This window comes from Gracilinanus agilis, chromosome 5 (assembly GCF_016433145.1).
Source record: "Gracilinanus agilis isolate LMUSP501 chromosome 5, AgileGrace, whole genome shotgun sequence".
Classification (NCBI taxonomy): domain Eukaryota; kingdom Metazoa; phylum Chordata; class Mammalia; order Didelphimorphia; family Didelphidae; genus Gracilinanus; species Gracilinanus agilis.
The window spans coordinates 196,851,671-196,868,924 of NC_058134.1; the positions used below are offsets into that span (position 1 = coordinate 196,851,671).

The 17,254-nt window shown below is 44.4% G+C and overlaps 2 protein-coding genes across 3 annotated transcripts in view; one reads left to right on the forward strand and one right to left on the reverse strand.

The window, feature by feature from the left end:
- The window catches only part of VAMP1 (vesicle associated membrane protein 1), a 35,779-nt gene extending 19,702 nt beyond the window's left edge, over nt 1-16,077 (reverse strand). Inside the window, exons 1-5 of one of the 2 annotated variants that reach the window (XM_044677991.1) lie at nt 15,954-16,077; nt 12,916-13,036; nt 12,493-12,651; nt 10,751-10,798; nt 7,570-8,636 (exon numbers count right to left, since the gene is read on the reverse strand). In XM_044677991.1, the coding sequence (XP_044533926.1) occupies nt 8,616-8,636; nt 10,751-10,798; nt 12,493-12,651; nt 12,916-13,036; nt 15,954-15,955 (351 nt within the window). In that variant the 5' untranslated portion in view covers nt 15,956-16,077 and the 3' untranslated portion in view covers nt 7,570-8,615. Of the gene's footprint in view, nt 1-7,569; nt 8,637-10,746; nt 10,799-12,492; nt 12,652-12,915; nt 13,037-15,953 lie in introns of those variants that run through there. The other variant, XM_044677990.1, reaches the window with a different exon arrangement.
- On the forward strand, nt 2,667-5,540 carry CD27 (CD27 molecule). Its single transcript, XM_044677988.1, has 6 exons — nt 2,667-2,817; nt 3,048-3,176; nt 3,573-3,779; nt 4,585-4,629; nt 4,818-4,949; nt 5,228-5,540. The coding sequence occupies exons 1-6, from the start codon at nt 2,667-2,669 to the stop codon at nt 5,383-5,385; spliced, it is 822 nt and encodes a 273-aa protein (XP_044533923.1). The 3' UTR covers nt 5,386-5,540.
- Nucleotides 16,078-17,254: the final 1,177 nt, after the last annotated feature.

Sequence of the window (17,254 nt, forward strand, 5' to 3'; positions counted from 1 at the left end):
AATGAGATCACTTGTGTACAGAGAACTCTCCTTGGCAAGGGGAAGAGCTACCTCTTCCTGTGAGATAGGGGTGAAGGAGGAGATAGCCCTGGAAGGCATTTGAGTAACATGAAAGGAGGAGGAGGGAAAAAGAAGGAGCTCCTCAGGCATAGCCTCAATTTTATTTCAAATATGAGGCAAAATTCTCAGCTGAGCTGATGAGGGAGAAAGTCAGAAGAGGTGAGAGGAGGGGTCAAAAGATGTGGAATAAACCCTTGTGATAGGTTGGATATTGAGTTGATTAGGAAGGTGTGGTATGAAAGTATTGCCTTGCCCCGGTGGACATTATGGAACATAAATTTGTAATCGATCCATCCAGCAGAGTTTCATGATTTTCTCCAACTTCATTCAGCAGCATATGAATAGGTACAAAAGTACCAGATGGTAGGTCTCCGTAAAGACCATTTCCCTCACATCTAAATGGCATTAGATATCTCCTGTGTCCAAGGCACTATGTTATTCAATGACATATATGTGTGTGTGTGTGTATGTATATACTAAGATATATACCTATGAGGAATGAGGAATATATGTATGTGAGCACAACATTAGGCTTCATTAAGAGAAGCAAAATGACAAGAATGAGAGAGATGATAACCCTACCGTATACTCTGTCTTATAAGACCAGATCTGATGCACTGGATTCAAGTTCTGAGAGCCATATTTTTAAGAAGCCCATGGAGAAATGTTAGTGTGTCCCAAGGAAGTTACAGTGATGGCCAAGTGCCTTAAGACCATACCATACAAAGGTCCCTGGAAGGATAAACATCCTAGAGATTTGAGGGGAAAAATGGGGCAGAATATAATGGGTGATTCCAAGTACATGTAGAAGATGGATAGGACTTGTTCTGCCTGGCTCCAGAAGGTATAACTAGGCACAATGAGTGGGTGTCGCACAGGCAAGTTTCTGTTTGCCCAAAGTATAGTACAGGGTCTGACTTAGGCAGCCATAAAGGGAGCCAGATTGTCTCCAAAAGGAGCTTGGAGGCCTTTTCTCATGATTCCATGAATATAAGCTATGCCCAGGAACAAAGGAGAGGAACCGCCAGAGGATGAATGGGGCTGTTAGGATGATGTGGCAGTACCATGCAGAGTTCAGAGCTGATGGTCCCAGAACTAGGAGGAGGAAGATACAGAAGGAAAAGCTAGTAGATGAACAGACTTGAAGTGGGGGTCAAGAATGGGCAGAAGAAGCAGGCAAGGGCTTCATGTGGAATCTACCACCACTGAAGACACTAGCACCTCCCATATACATGCCATAAGTTTGTTTCTGCAGAGGCAGGGACTGGTCTTCAGGCTGAGGGAGGCCAGAAACTGCATTCATCCCTTGATAACCAAACTTTAATGAGTCCACTTTTTGTTGTGGTTTTTCATATGCCTTGTAATAGGATCAGAGGATCATAAACTTGGATTTGCTCTATGTTTTTTTGTTTTTTTAAAAAACCTTTACCTTCCATCTTGGAGTCAATACTGTGTATTGGTTCCAAGGCAGAAGAGTGCTTGTAAAGGCTAGGCAATGGGGGTCAAGTGACTTGCCCAGGGTCACACAGCTGGGAAGTGTCTGAGGTCAGATTTGAACCTAGGACCTCCCATCTCTAGGCCTGGCTCTCAATCCACTGAGCTACCCAGCTGCCCCCTACTCTATGTTTTTATGCTAATTGAAAGCTTGGTGCCTACTGTGGGACACTGAATAGGGCTCAGAGAGTTGAAACAAGCCACATCCATGTATTTCTAGGCAAAGGACAAGCATGAGTTAAAGTTTAACTGTTAAATAAACTGTTATTCGAAGGGTACCCTCAAGACTGAGCTCTATCTGTCTAAGGGATTTAGAAGCCCCAACTGATTCATGAAATAGTATTCTGCAATCCTTAGAGTGCCATAAGAACATTAGGAAGTCACAATTTCTTTGGGTCTGTTTCCTCTGTAACGGCAATCTGCCATCTGTTAAATGAGGGGGTTGTACTGAATGACCGCCGATGTCCTTCCCTGTTCTAAATCCATGATCCCGTTATTGTTGTTAAAAGAAAAATTTCCTGATATTTGGAACTATCCAAAGTTCTCCAGGCTGATTCAAGACTTAGTGACCTCTAAAAATTCACTCCTTCAAGTGAAAGTTGAATGACCCCTTAGAGAAGAAATAAAGGAGATTTCTGTAGGGGTCACATAGATGGCCTCTAGTTGGAAGGTCTCTTTCACTGCTGTAATTCTGTGATTCTGGAACCATGCATGTGGTAAGGCTCAGTGAGAAGGGGATAGAAGGGTATATATGTGAGGGGTGTGTGTTTGTGGCAAAGGAAGGGAGTGTCTCAGAGAGTGGCAGCCCACAAGGTGTTTATGTCAGTCTGCCCTTTAGTACTTCGGTTAGCACATGGAAAGGGGGCAGGAAGGGTATGAGAAGACTATTCTGGGCCCAGGGGTGAAGGGAGCTTAGGGAGCCATGAGAAAGAAGTGAGTCACATCAGAAGTCCTCATTGAGCACAGCTCAGAGTTAAAGAGAGCTCAGGCTAGCGCAATAGCTAAGGTCCTCCTTAGCTATATCTGAAGAGACAGGCAGGAGGCAGAAAAGGAGCTAACCCACCATAATAATCCTGGAGAGAGCAGAGCCAGGGAAGACAGAGGACTTGAGAATGGGAATCAAGGCTTCTGGAAGCTCTTGGTGGTTGTGGATGCTGGGAACCCTGGTGGGGCTTTTGCCAGGGATGATAGCCAAGCATCACTGCCCACAAGGAGAATACCAGGTGGAACAAAGATCATGGTGCTGCCGACTATGTAATCCAGGTGAGAAAGAACCAGAAAGGGGATGGAGGGAAGTGAGAGGCAAATACAGAAATGTCAGGGATAATGGGGGAGGGCACAGAGAAACATATATAGACATTTCAGAGAGAAGAAAAAAAAATTGAACAGTTAGGGAGGGATCCTGAAGCCAGTGAGATGTTCTAGCCCAAATTGGGTAGAGAATGGGGCTAGAGTGCCAGAGGCCCCTAATCCCTCACTGGGCCGTTCCACAGGCACATACCTAGTGAGGGACTGTGATGGTGATGGGAAGGATCCTCATTGTAAATCCTGTACTCCTGGACAATCCTTCACCCCAGACCACCACGCCCAGCGCCAGTGTGAGAGCTGTCGAATCTGTAATGGTGAGGTTCAAAGGGGAATGGGACTGAGGACATGGAAGAACAAAGTAGATGAGGACATGGGGACAAGGCTGCTGAAAAATATATGCGTAGATGGAGGTGGGGGTTGGGGTCCTGTAGAGAGTAGCAGGGCACTAGAAATCCTAAAGTACTTTGTCTGTACTGCTGAGAATAGATGAATTTAGAGAATTCAAGAGTTGGTGTGAAGAGAGCTATATAGGCCTGTCAGGATGATAGTAGGGATGCGGAGCTTGAAGAAACTCATCTCAGCTGTCCCAAAGGGCCCTAGAAAATTTCACTATTGGGACATTCTAGTGGATGTTGAGAGGGAATTTACCCCATCTGGGGAATCTCCAGATGGATATCTCCCTCCATTCTCCTACCCTCCATCTTCTCCAGGCCTTACCATTCAGTACTGCAATATCACTAGCAATACAGAGTGTGCCTGCCCCAAGGGGCAACAGTGTCAAGATAAGGAATGTACGAGCTGTGATCCCCAATCTACATACCTGCTGAGCACACCCCAATATCCTGTCAGAAGCATACATCAACATCCTGTAACCGTATACCAATATCCCATGAACACGAATTCAACTTACAACTCTGGTAAGCTGTAGCGTAACACCAAAGCTCCTCAATTACCTCCCAGATAACGCAGGCATGGGGAGGGCTCACATGCCCCAAAAGACCGTGCTGTGGGGCCATCTTATTCCTGGGATCCTCTATGAATTATATTTGTCAAATTCCTATCTTTAAATCCTAATGGCCCCGAAAGAGAATAGCCTGGGAGAGCAGTGTTTGAGAACAGGGGAAAGTACTGATGTGGAATGCTGCGTGCATTGTCATGTGAAATTACTTTGTCAGTCTGTTCTGATTTACTGGTTCTCCTTGTTAGAAGGGAGGACTCAATGAGGAAGGATGGTAAAAAGCGCGTTATTCTGTTGTTTTTCAATAAGGGTGTGACATCTTTTTGATTTTTGTTTTTGACCCTTTTTATTTATACACTAATCTTTTTCATTCTTGCATATTAATAAGAAAGCTTTATTTATTAATGAATATTATAAATACATTTACTTAAATTTGGGTTAAATGGAGTTGGGGTTGGAAAGACAAAATGACTGATCATGTGTGCAGACAACCCAATGAAGGTCTCAGGAGGAAGATTTCCTCTTAGATGGGCTTTGTGGGAAGTGGGGCAGTAAAATTATGAAATAGGTTTCAAAATAAATTTTAAAAGTGTCCTATGTCTTGCACTCAAAGACAACGTGGAGAAGAGGAAAGTGAAGGAAAGAGAACCCCTTTCATCTTTCCATGCTGTCCTCTTTCCCCTTAAAATATAACCAACAATAAAAGACGATGATCTAGGACTGAGGTTCAAGTGCTCTTCCTCACTTTTGTCTCTTCTCTCTAGAGAGGGCTACCACTGGTGCCCCCACAGGACCTACCCAAAGCCCACGTAAGTTTCATTGGCCTTCACGATTCCCCACTCCTCATCCCAGCGAAGTGCTCCTCCATCACGAGCTGGGGCAGAGAGTGTTGGGGAGGAAGAGGAAGAGGATTACAGGAAAACCGGGGCCAGAGGGGTTGGTAGTACTAGAGGGGGAAGTGCTACGACAGCCCCCATCAGTCCTTTGTCCACTACAGCAGGAGCAGGACCATCCAACCCTGTCAGCATTTACACCCTCCTGATCCTCTATGGATTGGTTCTGGCCTTGCTCGTGGCGGGGACTTGGCAAATCCTGAAACAAAGAGCCTGCCAGCTCAAAAAGGAGCAAGGTACTGCCAGGGATAGATCTCTATCTGCTCCTTTCCCTTAGCACTTGGACACCTGCCTCATTTCTACCTCAATGCTTCACCCACCACATCCTTTGTCTTTCACCCAAATCTTTGCCCTCCTATTGTGCCTGGGCCCCACCATTCCTCTTCATAGCTTCTCTCATTTTCTAAGCCTTGTTCCCTCACTCCTTCTAACCATCATTCTCTTCTTTCTCTCTTCTGTCTACTTCCCCATTCCTCTCTCCTAATTCAGCTACTTTTTTCTTTTTTATTCCCAGCTTCTGTCCTGTCTCCACCTACAGACAAGAGCGAGCCAGTCAAGCTGTGCCCAGCAGAATCTGGGGTAGCTCTAGGCTCCTGCTGTCCAAAGCAGGAGGTGAGCACCCTGCCTATCCAAGAAGATTACCGAAAGCCTGACCCTGCCTCTTACCCATAAGCTGGACTTACCTAAGGAGTTAGTGACAGGATGGTGTCCTTCACTTTGGCCTAACCCCTGGAAAGACTACTAGGAGTAAATCCCACTCAACACCAACACCTCCCAGGAGCCCTTGCCACTGCCTCCTGCCCAGGTGGCTTCTCCTTCCTTGCCCAGAAACTTCTTTGACTTTATGAGCAATGGAGAAGCAAGAGTGACAGAAGAAAAAGAAGATATGCTTGTACATGGTAAGGCTGAGGACCAAGGAAGATTATGAGAAACAGAGCATCTGGTGTAACCTACGGTGCTCTTATGGGTTCCTCTCTAGTAGGGTGGAGAGATTATATATATATATATATATATATATATATCTATCTATATATTTAATACACTTCTCTGGCTGAGGAAGCAAACCCCAACTGCTATATGTCTGAACTGGAAAGTCATCAAATTAAGGAGAGGTAACACCACATAAATATGTACCTTCTTCATTCTTTTAATATGAAATGCTTAGACTCTGAAGGATTTGATAAATCATTTCCCAGCCTGCTCCCTACTATTCCTCAAAGCTACCTTCTCTCTCCACATATTTAGAGCTTCCTCTTAGAAGGTGTTTATTCAACATCTGGTTGGGGAATAGACCAACCAAAATCTAACAGAAGCTTCCCAAAGGTGATGGGAAAAACTCAAAAGATCCTAGACCCCTTCAGTCACTCAGTTCAGGACTCTGTCCTTTGGCTTTAAGTAGTCCCTACCACATATTCCTTCTGGATGAAAGAAGATTTTAAGGTGATGCCCTTAGTCATTAATGAATTGAGAATAGAAAACAAAGAAAACAATTTCTTTTGGCGGCAGTGTTAATCTAAAACTCAGGCATGGGAAGAGACACCAGCAAAGTTGGCTTTCTCCTACCCAGGTACACTGGATGGCTCTACTGATTTCCAAGGGCCTCTGCTCTCCCTCCTGTCTCCAAACAAGGGAGAAACTTTTAAGACCACTGGTCTCCCTTAGATCGTGATCCCATCCCTCATTCTCTTGCTATACATCACTCTGAAGAACCTCCGAAGCTTATCCCTGCCCCTCAGTTCCCCATATGCTTCTCCATGACGTCCTTAGCCATACTCTGCTAAAAACTCATCAAAGTCCCCCCAAGTTTCTAATGCTCCTTTGTATAGTGATTACTTTGGAATCACAGGTATAGAGCTGAAAAATACCTTGGAGGCAACTAAGTCTAATCCTTTTACTTCATGGGAGGCCCAAAAAGTTTGTAAATTGCCTAGGACTTTACAACTAAATGAGTCCAGGGCCCATCTTGCCAACTATAGAAAGTAGGTTACCTGAGAGACCTCTCTCTCTCTACTTTCAGACTAGAGACTACTGTTGAGGGTATAACCTGGGTCATCAGCAACATTCTGACATCTGTGAGAGAACTCAGTATGTGTCTCTATGACGATGCCTCCAGAATGCCCCTGATGGAGCCAACATTTATCACCAGGGTCCTGAGGGGACAATGCCAGTTGAAGGAAATAAAGTGGAAAGTATACCAGCAAAATACATATCACATCTACTATCTTCAGGTTCCCAAGAGATGTGACTCTACCTTGTAGAACTTCCTTCTAGAAACTATAGAATATGGTTTAAGCTCAGTTTTAGAGATAGGTCATCTAGTGTGCACTTTATTATAGTCTTTTAGAGAGCTGCCTACCAATCATTTGTAGATCCCAACAGTCGATCACAATCCTTTAAGCTGGTTCTTGGTTCAACTCAGGATTCTTAGCTCATTAAGTGTTAACAAGTAACTCTTCTAAGGAAGAAAATGCTTAGCAAAGTATTTTTTCAGCTGGTCATTTATAGAAATTCTGCTGTCCCACTCTCTATCCCCCCCTCCCCTATTTGTAGCTGTTTCTCCATTTGTTTCCAAAGTTTAGCTGCACAGTGGAGCAAAATGGGTATTCTTCAGAGTATAAATGGGTATTTCCTCGAGAAAAGCTTCTGTCCAGGAATGAAAACAATATAAACCCTTGAGGATGGTAGGTTATTTCTGGTAATGCCAATTATGTGTAGGATAGAAAATATCTGCAGCCATAACGCTCAAGTCAGCTGTCATCACTTCCACCAGCTAGCACTTGCTTCAGGCTGGACAGCCACTTTCTCAAAATGGAAAATCAAACATGGTACACAAGAGTAGAGACCACTTCCATTGCCAACATACAAGGATATCTTTAATCTCAATCGTAAGATTATACAGCACAGAAGCACCAGGGCTTTATCCTATGGAGAAATCTGCCCCACAGTTGTCTCCCACCCCCAATTTAGGTCAAGTCACCCAGAAGCCAAGTCAGGTTGGTGGTAGGAATTTGTATTTTTTTTTTCCAGAATACACGAAATTGGTAAATGTGCTACATGCCTTACTTGGAATACAATTGTTATTACTTTTTACAAGTATGAGATTGGAAGAGGGAAGGAAAGACAGAGAGAGGACAACAGACACAGTGAAAAATCCCACAACGGCTCATGACAAACCGGAAGGGATGGGAGAACGTGGGGAAATCTGCTTCATTTGGCTGGAAAATCCTGGGTGTACAACTGCATTTTTGCCCATGCATGGGGATGATAGCAAAGAGACAGAATCAGGTCATGGGGTGAGAAAGTTGGAAGAAAGACACTGCCCCCACCCACCCCCAAAATAGAACCAACTTTGGAGAATCTATTCTGGTCACTGGAAGGGAGCTCTTAGCCATAACAGAAACCCAGAGTGCAAAATCCTTTGAGAAAGCGCTTAAAGTGATGAAGATGCTGGGTCTTAGTGGGCCCAGAGGGCTGGTTTGTTCCTGGCTCTAGAGGCAGCGAGGACAGTGGTGATTCTTCTCCAGCGGTGTCCCCCCAAGACAGGAAGGCGCCCAAGAAGATAGTGGAGACCTTCTTGGGGGACGTTGGGAGTGTACACTCATTGCTTCCTTCTAGCTCTTCAGTCCCGCCATGGGGCAGGACAAAGGGAATATGGAAGTAGGTAGGGGTTGGGGAAGGGTGGGTTTTTTGCAAATAAATGGTGGTGCATGGAAGGTGAACATGCAGCCCCAAGCCCTATACTCCCTCCTTTGCTTAGAGAGACCCTTGACTATATCAAAAGGTGGGAGAAGAGGTCACTGTTGTACCTGCCCAGAAGGAGTGTCATTTGGCATCCTGTCTTATAGCTAGAAGGAAATCCCTTGGATACAGTCAGAAAACGGATACAATTATGATCATTCTGCCTAGGCCAATAAACCCAAGCACTATGGAAGGAAAGAAGAGAGTTAAAATCAGCATGATGGGGCAAGTAAAGGGTGGATTTGGAGATAAGAGGTACTGAAGGGTAGGTAGGGTAGCAAAGTAATGGCCTTGGCAGAAGAAAATCTAAATGTTAAAACAGCCACACAGCTAATAGCTACAGCAGTCACCCACAACAGGAATATACTGGTCTAGCATCTACAATGGACTTCCCTGAAAAGTGTTACAGCTCTAGGTTCCAGGCTGGGTCTTTTACCACATCCCTGTCTTTGGTATTACAATGGGGCAGAGCTGAGGAAGGACTTTCCTGAGATATCAGGGATCTCCAGTTCCCAAACTTCCACTTTCCTGCTACCAAAGGGAAAGGAGAAAAAAACCATCTAATATAGTAAGGCTGCAACTTTTCAGCCAAACCTTGGGGACCTTCTTTCTCAGGAAGCTTTCTGCCTCATTCACTCCCACCCAAGGGCCTTCTTTCTGAGCCTATCTTTCGTCTATACTAAGTCATTCATCTAGCATCTTCCCAGAGTAGAAAATGAATGCCTTGAAGACAGACAGGGACTGTTTAGTTCTTTGTCTTTGTATCCCCAGTGCTTAGCCCAGTGCCCGGTTCATAGTAGGTGCTTCATCAATGCCTGTTGATTGACATGTTACAATTGAATGAGGTCCTTTACCTTAAGTTCTCTGGGCATTTTTTTTTTTTGGTTATCATCTTTACAATGACTAAGAATCCCAAATTCTGACCACAAAGGGTATTTCTGGGTCCCCTCAGACTGATACACTATTAGATTTGTCTACTAAGAGTTGACCTCACATCTTACCAGCCTCTAGGTACCACTTCTAAATGGAGAGCAGACAGTGAGCAAAATAGTGCCCCAATGTTTTCTGAATTAAAGGGAAAAGTGTTCAAACCCACCAATTCTGTGGTAAATAGAATGACAGCACTGGAAGACCCCAGGCCAGATTGAAAGTAGCAGCAGCAGCAAGGAAAAGGGGAAATTTTCTAAAAAACACTTCGCACCAGGAACACACCAGGAGTGGACACAACTCAAAGCCTTATAGGCCTGTGAGTATTGTACTTAATATAAAAATAATGATCACACCCTGCACATCACTGTCCCCAACTCCAAAACTCAGCAGTAAAGATATACTGCAAAAACAAAATCAGTAATGTGATTTCTGATGGCTCAAGGCAGTCAGTTATCCAGGGGAAGTTTTCCCCACCTTATAACACTGTTGAGCTGAGACTCAGGCTGCAGTAGGAGGTGGGGGAGGTGAGGGTAGCTTCTGAGTAGATAGCCATTGCCCTCCCTTCTCACCAATCCTCACACCCAACTGCCTGGGCCCCTGTAGTCCCTGCTCCCACCCAGGCAGATAGCTTCCTGTGGACTTTATCTAGGCTGACTTGCTTTTCCCTTGACATCCACTCTGCTTCCTGTGGTTTGGGCACAAGTGTTTTCTATAGGGATGGGGCCAGACACTGGCTGCTTGTGCTTCATGGGGCAAGAATGCAGCCACCCCAAGAGCAGCATTTCCAGTGTTGAGAGGTTAAGTACAAACCAAAGCAACTAAAGAGGAGGAAATGAAGGTGCCTGGGTAAGGACAAGGTAGATGGACTGGGTCTGCTGAGGAGTGAACAGGGGGAAAGGGAATGAGTTCTGAAGGGAGTGGGGGATGAAGGAGGGGTGGTACATTAAGTAAAAAAATAGACTGCAGACAGGAATCAGGAAGGCACGGATAGAAAAAGACAGGAGAAAACAAGAGGGCAAATTAACCAAGTTACTAGACATTCAAGTCTGTTAGGCACAGACCTGTCCCCAGTGTTTCCCTCTGACAGTAGCACCAAGATGCCTCTTCCATAAAACACAAGAGAACTGGGCCCCTTCAAAATCTCACTGAGGAAGGGCTTGCCCAGCACCAAAGTGTGCCTATGTCCTGTTCATGGCCTATGGCCCCTCCACTTCAACCCCACCACACCAGCTTCTCTGTCCCACAAAAGGAGATGGTTAGTCCATACCTCACCCAGATCACCTCCAGTTCCCTAGGCAGGCAGGGGAGAAGATTCTGGGACTTTCCCACCTGTTCACCCCCATCAATGATTTCAATGATACTTACTTACAATAATTACCACGATGATGGCACAAATGGCTCCCATCATGATCATCATCTGAGAAAACAAAGGGAATAGAAAATGAGCCCCTCCAATCAGAGGAATCAGAAGATCCAGGATTGCCTTTTCTTAAACTACCAAGGAGAAGAAATTCCCCATTCTTCAAGGCAACTGTGGAAATATCAGGACACTCATTGTGTCATGCAGAAATTTGCTCTTTTGATATCTGCTTGGTAAACTATTCAACCAGGCTAGAACCTTGGATGCCCTTTCTGTGTTTACTGTGGTCTGAGAAAATAGCCTCTGAGTTCTACAAAATTGTTAAGTTACACTTGCAAACAGTGATGCTGGTTCATTTTTCTTTGTAGATTTTTGTGTTCATTCTGAAGCAGTTAATTAGGAAGTCCCTAATAGGGTGGATTCCAAACATTTAAGTCTCTACTTACTTGGAATTTGTTTCTGTGGTGAAACTGTTCCCCTACCCACCAAGAATAACAATGTTTCTTTGGGGAAACATCCGGATCTCAACTTATTCAGACTTATTCAGAGGTGCCTGAATATTTCACAGAAATTTATGTCTGGGAGCATATCTTCCCCTGATACAGCAACAAGGTACTAGAATCAGCACTTACTCCCACCTACCTCTTCCCTCTACCTTCAACCAACCAAACTTCTTCAGACCTGCTGAACCAAAAGAGCATTTCTCCTAACTTCAAGCTACTTGTAAGCTTCCACAGTTACTAGTATCTCTCCTTTCTTGGGTCCCTATGGAAGGAAATGCAACCTTAACTTCTTTTACTCCCAGCCCAAGAAGAAAGCATGTAAGAATAATCAGAATAGCTGTCTCCTATCCTAATGGGAATTACTTTTTTTAGGTATAGGCTAGACTAGATTTCTATGTGCATTTTAAAAACAATGATGTAAAAAAGGACTTTTCTGGTACCAAAAAAATAAGTAGGCCTTTTGGAGAAACAGACCCACAGTGAGCAAAACTCCCAGGAATTTTGGTTAGGATGTAAGATAGAGTTGTCTTACATCTCTGATGTAAGCTGAAGCTGAATGATTTGGAATAATTTGGTGAAAATATCTCTGACACAATTTTTGGAAGCCACAGTGCAACACTCATCTGAAAATGCCCTAAAACATGTTCTAAGAAGAACTCACATTTCTGTAGTGTTCTGAGATTAAGAAGAGCAAAGCACTCTGAAGCATTATACAATTGAGCTCTTAAATTATCTCCCATTTACAAAGAAGGGATCAGACAAAGGTTTGTGAAACTTTGTCAGTCACACAATCAGTAAGTAAAAGAAAGGAAAATTATGTTGGTCTTTCTGTCTTCAAAATCTAGGGCTTATATTCCAACTTGACATACCTCATTTATGGAATGAGCCAACACAAATGTGGGAGCTACGAGTCCTAAAGTTAGTCTCCTCGGGAGAAAGATCTCTTCCCCTATATCTTCTCCAACCAATCAAAAGCTACCTGAGAATATTCCTTCCCAAGCCACCAATTCAATTTTTGGAGCTCCAGAATAGCCTACCAGACAACATGAGGGTATTAAGAGCCAGTCGGTAAAATATTCTCTAGGGCCAATTAGAGAAAATGGGAGGGTCTTAAGACTTCTAAAATTCTTTAGAACAGTTTTTCAAGAACAACTAACCTTCACCCAGACAGGTGAAAAGTGGGGCCTAGGTGGTAGTAGTGTACTGATATTAGGCCCAAGGAAAGAGAGAATAGGCAAGGAAGTTTACCTTACAATTTTTCCACCAGTACTTCCTCTTTAGCTTGGCAGCACTGCTCTCAAATTGTGATGCTCCTGCCTGCAAGGCGTCTGCACGGTCATCCAATTCAGACAGCTTCTGATCCCTTTCCAGGACTTTGTCCACATTCACACGCATGATATCTACCACCTGAGGGAGAAAAGTATGTGTAATGCCAAACGCATTGGTCCAAAAAATGTCAAAGTACTTGAATGTTAGTTTTGGCTCTGCTACTAACTAGTGGCATAGATAAACCACCACTTTGGGCCTCAGTTTGCTCATCTGTAAAATGAGAAGACTGCACTATATCATCAAAGCCTCTCATTCCATTTAGTGTTTCCATAATCTATACCTTAATTTATTAATGTCTGTCACTTGCATCACTTATAGGGGAACCAAAAAGCCTTCACCTACCTCCTCCACTTGTGCTTGTGTTTGCTGCAGCCGTCTGTTACTAGTTGTGTTGGGAGATGGGCCCCCACCTGGCGCACCCCCTTCTGGGGCCCCTGGTGTAGGTGGCTGTGCTGGAGCAGACCTATTGAAATAGGAAGGAAATAAACCAAGTACACATGAAGAGAAACAAAAAAAGAATTTTCTTATCCTCCTAGCAACCCCAAAGCAGAAGTGGTCTCTCCAAAAGTTAATCTTGGGAGCAGATAGGTGGCTCAGTGTCTGTAGTCCAGGTCTAGAGGTGGAAGGTCCTTGGTTCAAATATGACCTCAGGCTCTTTCTAGTTGTGTGACCCTGAACAAGTCACTTAATCCCCACTGTCTACCTCTTGCCACTCTTCTGCATTAGAACCAATTGATTCTAAGAAAGAAGGTTATTTTTTTTAAAGGGAAAGTTATTCTTGTAGACCATCTTCAAAATAAGGAAGACCATCACAAGAAGTAAAAGGAGAAAGGCTGGACCCAACATCAGAACTTTTAAGACCCTGCTCCAGGCAGACAAAAGCAATGCAATATTAAGAGTAGAATCGAGGAAGATGTTTTGGATTTTTTTCTCTTGTTGAATCAAAATCAAATGGTTCCAGGATGTTAGTGTTTTCTGACACTATTAGAAGCTAATTTATAAAAACAAACTGGAATGGGAGAATCAACTCTATACTAGAGACTGAAAAGACTAGTCTTTTGGTATGTGTCTTATTGATAGAAAACAGGAGCTTTTGGTGGGCAGCAGTATTCTCTGAGTACAAAGGGAAGGGAAAGAGCAAGCAGACCCTGTTTAAAAGGATCCTTGTAATGGTTATGTTCTATACAACAGCTACTAACATTGTAACTGCTCAATATGAGAAAACTTGGAGAATTACCAAAGGACGGGCCTATTGGTAAAATGGTGGAAGCTCACTCAGAAAAAATACTTCCTTTGCTAGAAGAGGTGAAAAGAAGGTGTTTTTCACTGGGTCATAAGACTGCAGACTGTCTTATATCCCCAATCCTAGCACATGCATCATGGATTATAATTGCCCCTTTTCTAGATATAGAACAGGGTTTTTGGAAGCTCTCTTTAACACTCTCCCCAACTTCAAAGCAGGTTCATGCTATGAATTCCAACCATTCATTCATATTTCTTTAAATATCACCTAATCTCTGGCATAGGAATCTTCTAAACAGGCTTATGGTTACATCCAACCAAAATGAAAGCCTTTGCCTTATAATTTTCCAGAACTCTTATATGGAGTTCCCTTCACAAATTGGGGGAGGGGGACAGACACCCCTTTCTGATAAGGTTTTTGTTACCTGAAAGTTTAAGGATAAGATTCTTGCCATCCCTCAAATGGAAATATCTTATAGGGCAAAGCAAACTAAAAAACTATTACAAACCAGATTCACTGTCCAAACCCTCCACACACAGGTTCACCCCAAATCAGACTGCTTGGTCTACTTTCAGAAATGAGCCCAGCCAAGTCACAATTCTCATTTTTCTAGTCCTCCTAGACTTTACTATCTAGTCATACCAAAACAAAAATCCCTTCCCAATTACCCCCATTACTTAAGGAATCTTCTTAACAGAATGAAATTATAAGGGAAATTTAGTGTGTCCTGCTCCCCACCTTCTCCTTAAAGCAGAAGGGAGATCAAAGAATGAAAGGGTAAAAAAGCAACTCTATTTTTGAAAGCTACCTGGAATGAGTAATCTGATGCATGAAATAAGCCTAAAAAATTCAATGACTCCTAGACTGGCTGTTTTAGTTCTGGAAGACAGCCAGAATAGAAGCACCAATGACAGCATTAAGGTCAGAGATTGCTGGATGCTTTGCACCAGCAAGGACCCATCTTGCTAAGTACATCCCACATGGTTTTGCCAAATGGAACTTTAATCAGAAAAGCCAGTCTCCCCCTTTCCCTCAGGTATATCCTAAAAACAATTAATCTCAGAACTCTTACAATGTTTAAAATAGTCAAATGATTTAAAGGACTTTGTAGCTATCCAAATTAAATCAGATGTAATAAAAAAGCACAATAATAGTCTGAATTAGCCTGGAGTCTGAGAGATACTACTTCCCCCTTACCAAAGGGGGGAATTTTGTTACGTCCCTGCAGATGAGTGATGGAAAAAGGTATTAAATTTCAAGGCCTTCAACCACAATGATTTGTAAACTTATGCCACAGAGATATATATTTTTTTTAATTTCCAAACCTGGACCTCTACCACCAAAGTGGCCATGGCTCTCAACAGTGGTCATGCTTGCATGAAAGCACGTTTTCATCACTGACAAGCAGGGAAAAAACTCGGAAGATTGTAGACCACAGCTCACTCTCTCAGGAACGTTTTGCTACAGTAAGAAAAATAGGAGCCACTTGGGTAAAATGGGCGGAAAAATTCTTTGGGTTTGTTTGGCTCCAGACAGAGCAGGGCAGAGAGTGAAGGGAGAAAAAAAGCTTACAAAGCATATTTTTTTAGTGACCCCTGCCAGTCTGAAATGCTGCCTGCTCCCCCACCCCACCCCCAAGACCAGGTGCCTCTGGGGAAGCCTGCCCCATCCCCAGCGGAGGTGCCCCTCATGGAGTCAACCCTAGACACACGCCCCCGTACGTAGCTCTCAAGAGGCAGCAGAGACACGATATAGAAGTCTGGCCAGAAACCTAGGGTCCAGCTCCTGTGAGACCCTTTGCTCCACTTGAGAGCCCCACTTAGGAGCCCCCTCTTCACTTTGAGGAACACCATGCACCCCCTCTCTCGAACGGAGACATCCCCATGAGCCAGAACCTCTGGGGGAGGGTGCCAAGCGTCCGGGACCCCAGTGACCCGCCACCCCAGCGGGGGCGCACTGGGAGCTCTAACGAGGCGAGGGGAAGCGCCGCTCCGCGCCAGGTCAGTCCAGCTCGGGGATGGGCGCTCCATGGCACAGGCGGCTGCTGCTGCAATGCGCCATTTTACCCCCTGCAGAGTCCGGGGCGGGGGTGGGACGGCCCCCAAGGGCTCCTCACCCATCAACAGGCTCCACTTACATCTCTCTAGTAGAGAGGACGGGGAAGGGTCCGTCTCCTTCTCCGGGCGGCAGCGGAGGCAGCAGGCGCTAGACGCTGCGACTGCGGACTGCGACGACGTCCTCCGCAGGACTCGACTCGCGTCCCCCACCTCTTCACAGAGACAGAAACGTAAACTGCAGCTAAAGTTACTGCAGCCTCAGCCCCGGCTTTCAGAATTTATTGGAGAAGCCCCGCCTTCTGAGGTGATGTAAGCAACCAAGAGGTCCAATCAGAATCCGGCGAAGACAAAACTGTCGCACAGCGCCAGAGACCCGCCAAACGCTCCGAAGGCCCGCCCCTCTACTTTTGCCAATCGAAACATTTTTCCCAGATGTCCGCTCTTTTTGCTCCCTCTCCCTAAATCGGAGAAGGAAGAGACGCTCTTCTTCAGCCACTTGGTACTTGCAAAGTCCCCGGCCAATTATCTCCCGAACTACGTAACCATACCCTCGTGTTTCCTGGTTCTCTAAGAACCAATCACCGAGGAGTTACAGGTCTAAAGGGCTACCAAATGCCGGAATGTTTCTACTACCAATGAGAGAGCCGCCTAGGTAGTCGGTCAGCCAATCACTGAAAAGAAGTCCAGTTACCTTGCTCACTCAGACCCCACCTCAAGCCTGCTGGCCAATGAAAAGGCCCAAGTCTCTCTGGGGGTGGGATTCTCTACCGCCCCGCCTACGCGTCTTCGTTACCCCTGGAGTGCGAGTTACGTTTGGCGAGTTAACTGACCGGAGGTTTTCCCTTTCTCTGCGTCTGAGCTTTCTGCTGGATTCAACCCAGTCCGCGCATAGAGGTTCTGAGAAGGACCCCTGAGTGGAGAGGAAGAAGGGCAGGCGTGCTATCCTGATAGGGTCTAGCAACGATTGTATTGTATAAATACATGACGTGTCCAAGAAGTGTTAGTGCAGTTTTAAGCGATGGTATTTGTGTATTAAGTACATTATGAACCATACACCAAAAAAACAGGGATGGAAGATGAGGTAATCATAAAATAAACAATAATTGGAAGCAATTTATTTCATTTATAAATTATGCAAAAAGACTTTTGTTCATTATAAATTAGGAGTATTTTTATTGAGAGCAATAGAACTGAATATGTTCGTTTTAACATTTTTTTTGGTTTAACATTTTGTGGTACAGTAGTCATTCAGAATCTGATTCAAAGTTCAACATGTTTCAGTACTTATTTATTTCCATAGTTGGTTTAATGACTGTCATAGCTGAAAAAAGAAACCTTGCCAAAATTCGTAGATCCAAATGGGAAAAATGCATCATTGGCT

Coding starts and splice junctions, on each gene's coding strand:
- CD27 (XM_044677988.1), top strand. CDS start 2,667: ATGGGAATCAAGGCTTCTGGAAGCTCTTGGTGGTTGTGGATGCTGGGA. Junction 3,177..3,572: donor GAGCTGTCGAATCTGTAATG/GTGAGGTTCAAA, acceptor CATCTTCTCCAG/GCCTTACCATTCAGTACTGC. Junction 4,950..5,227: donor CCAGCTCAAAAAGGAGCAAG/GTACTGCCAGGG, acceptor TTTTATTCCCAG/CTTCTGTCCTGTCTCCACCT.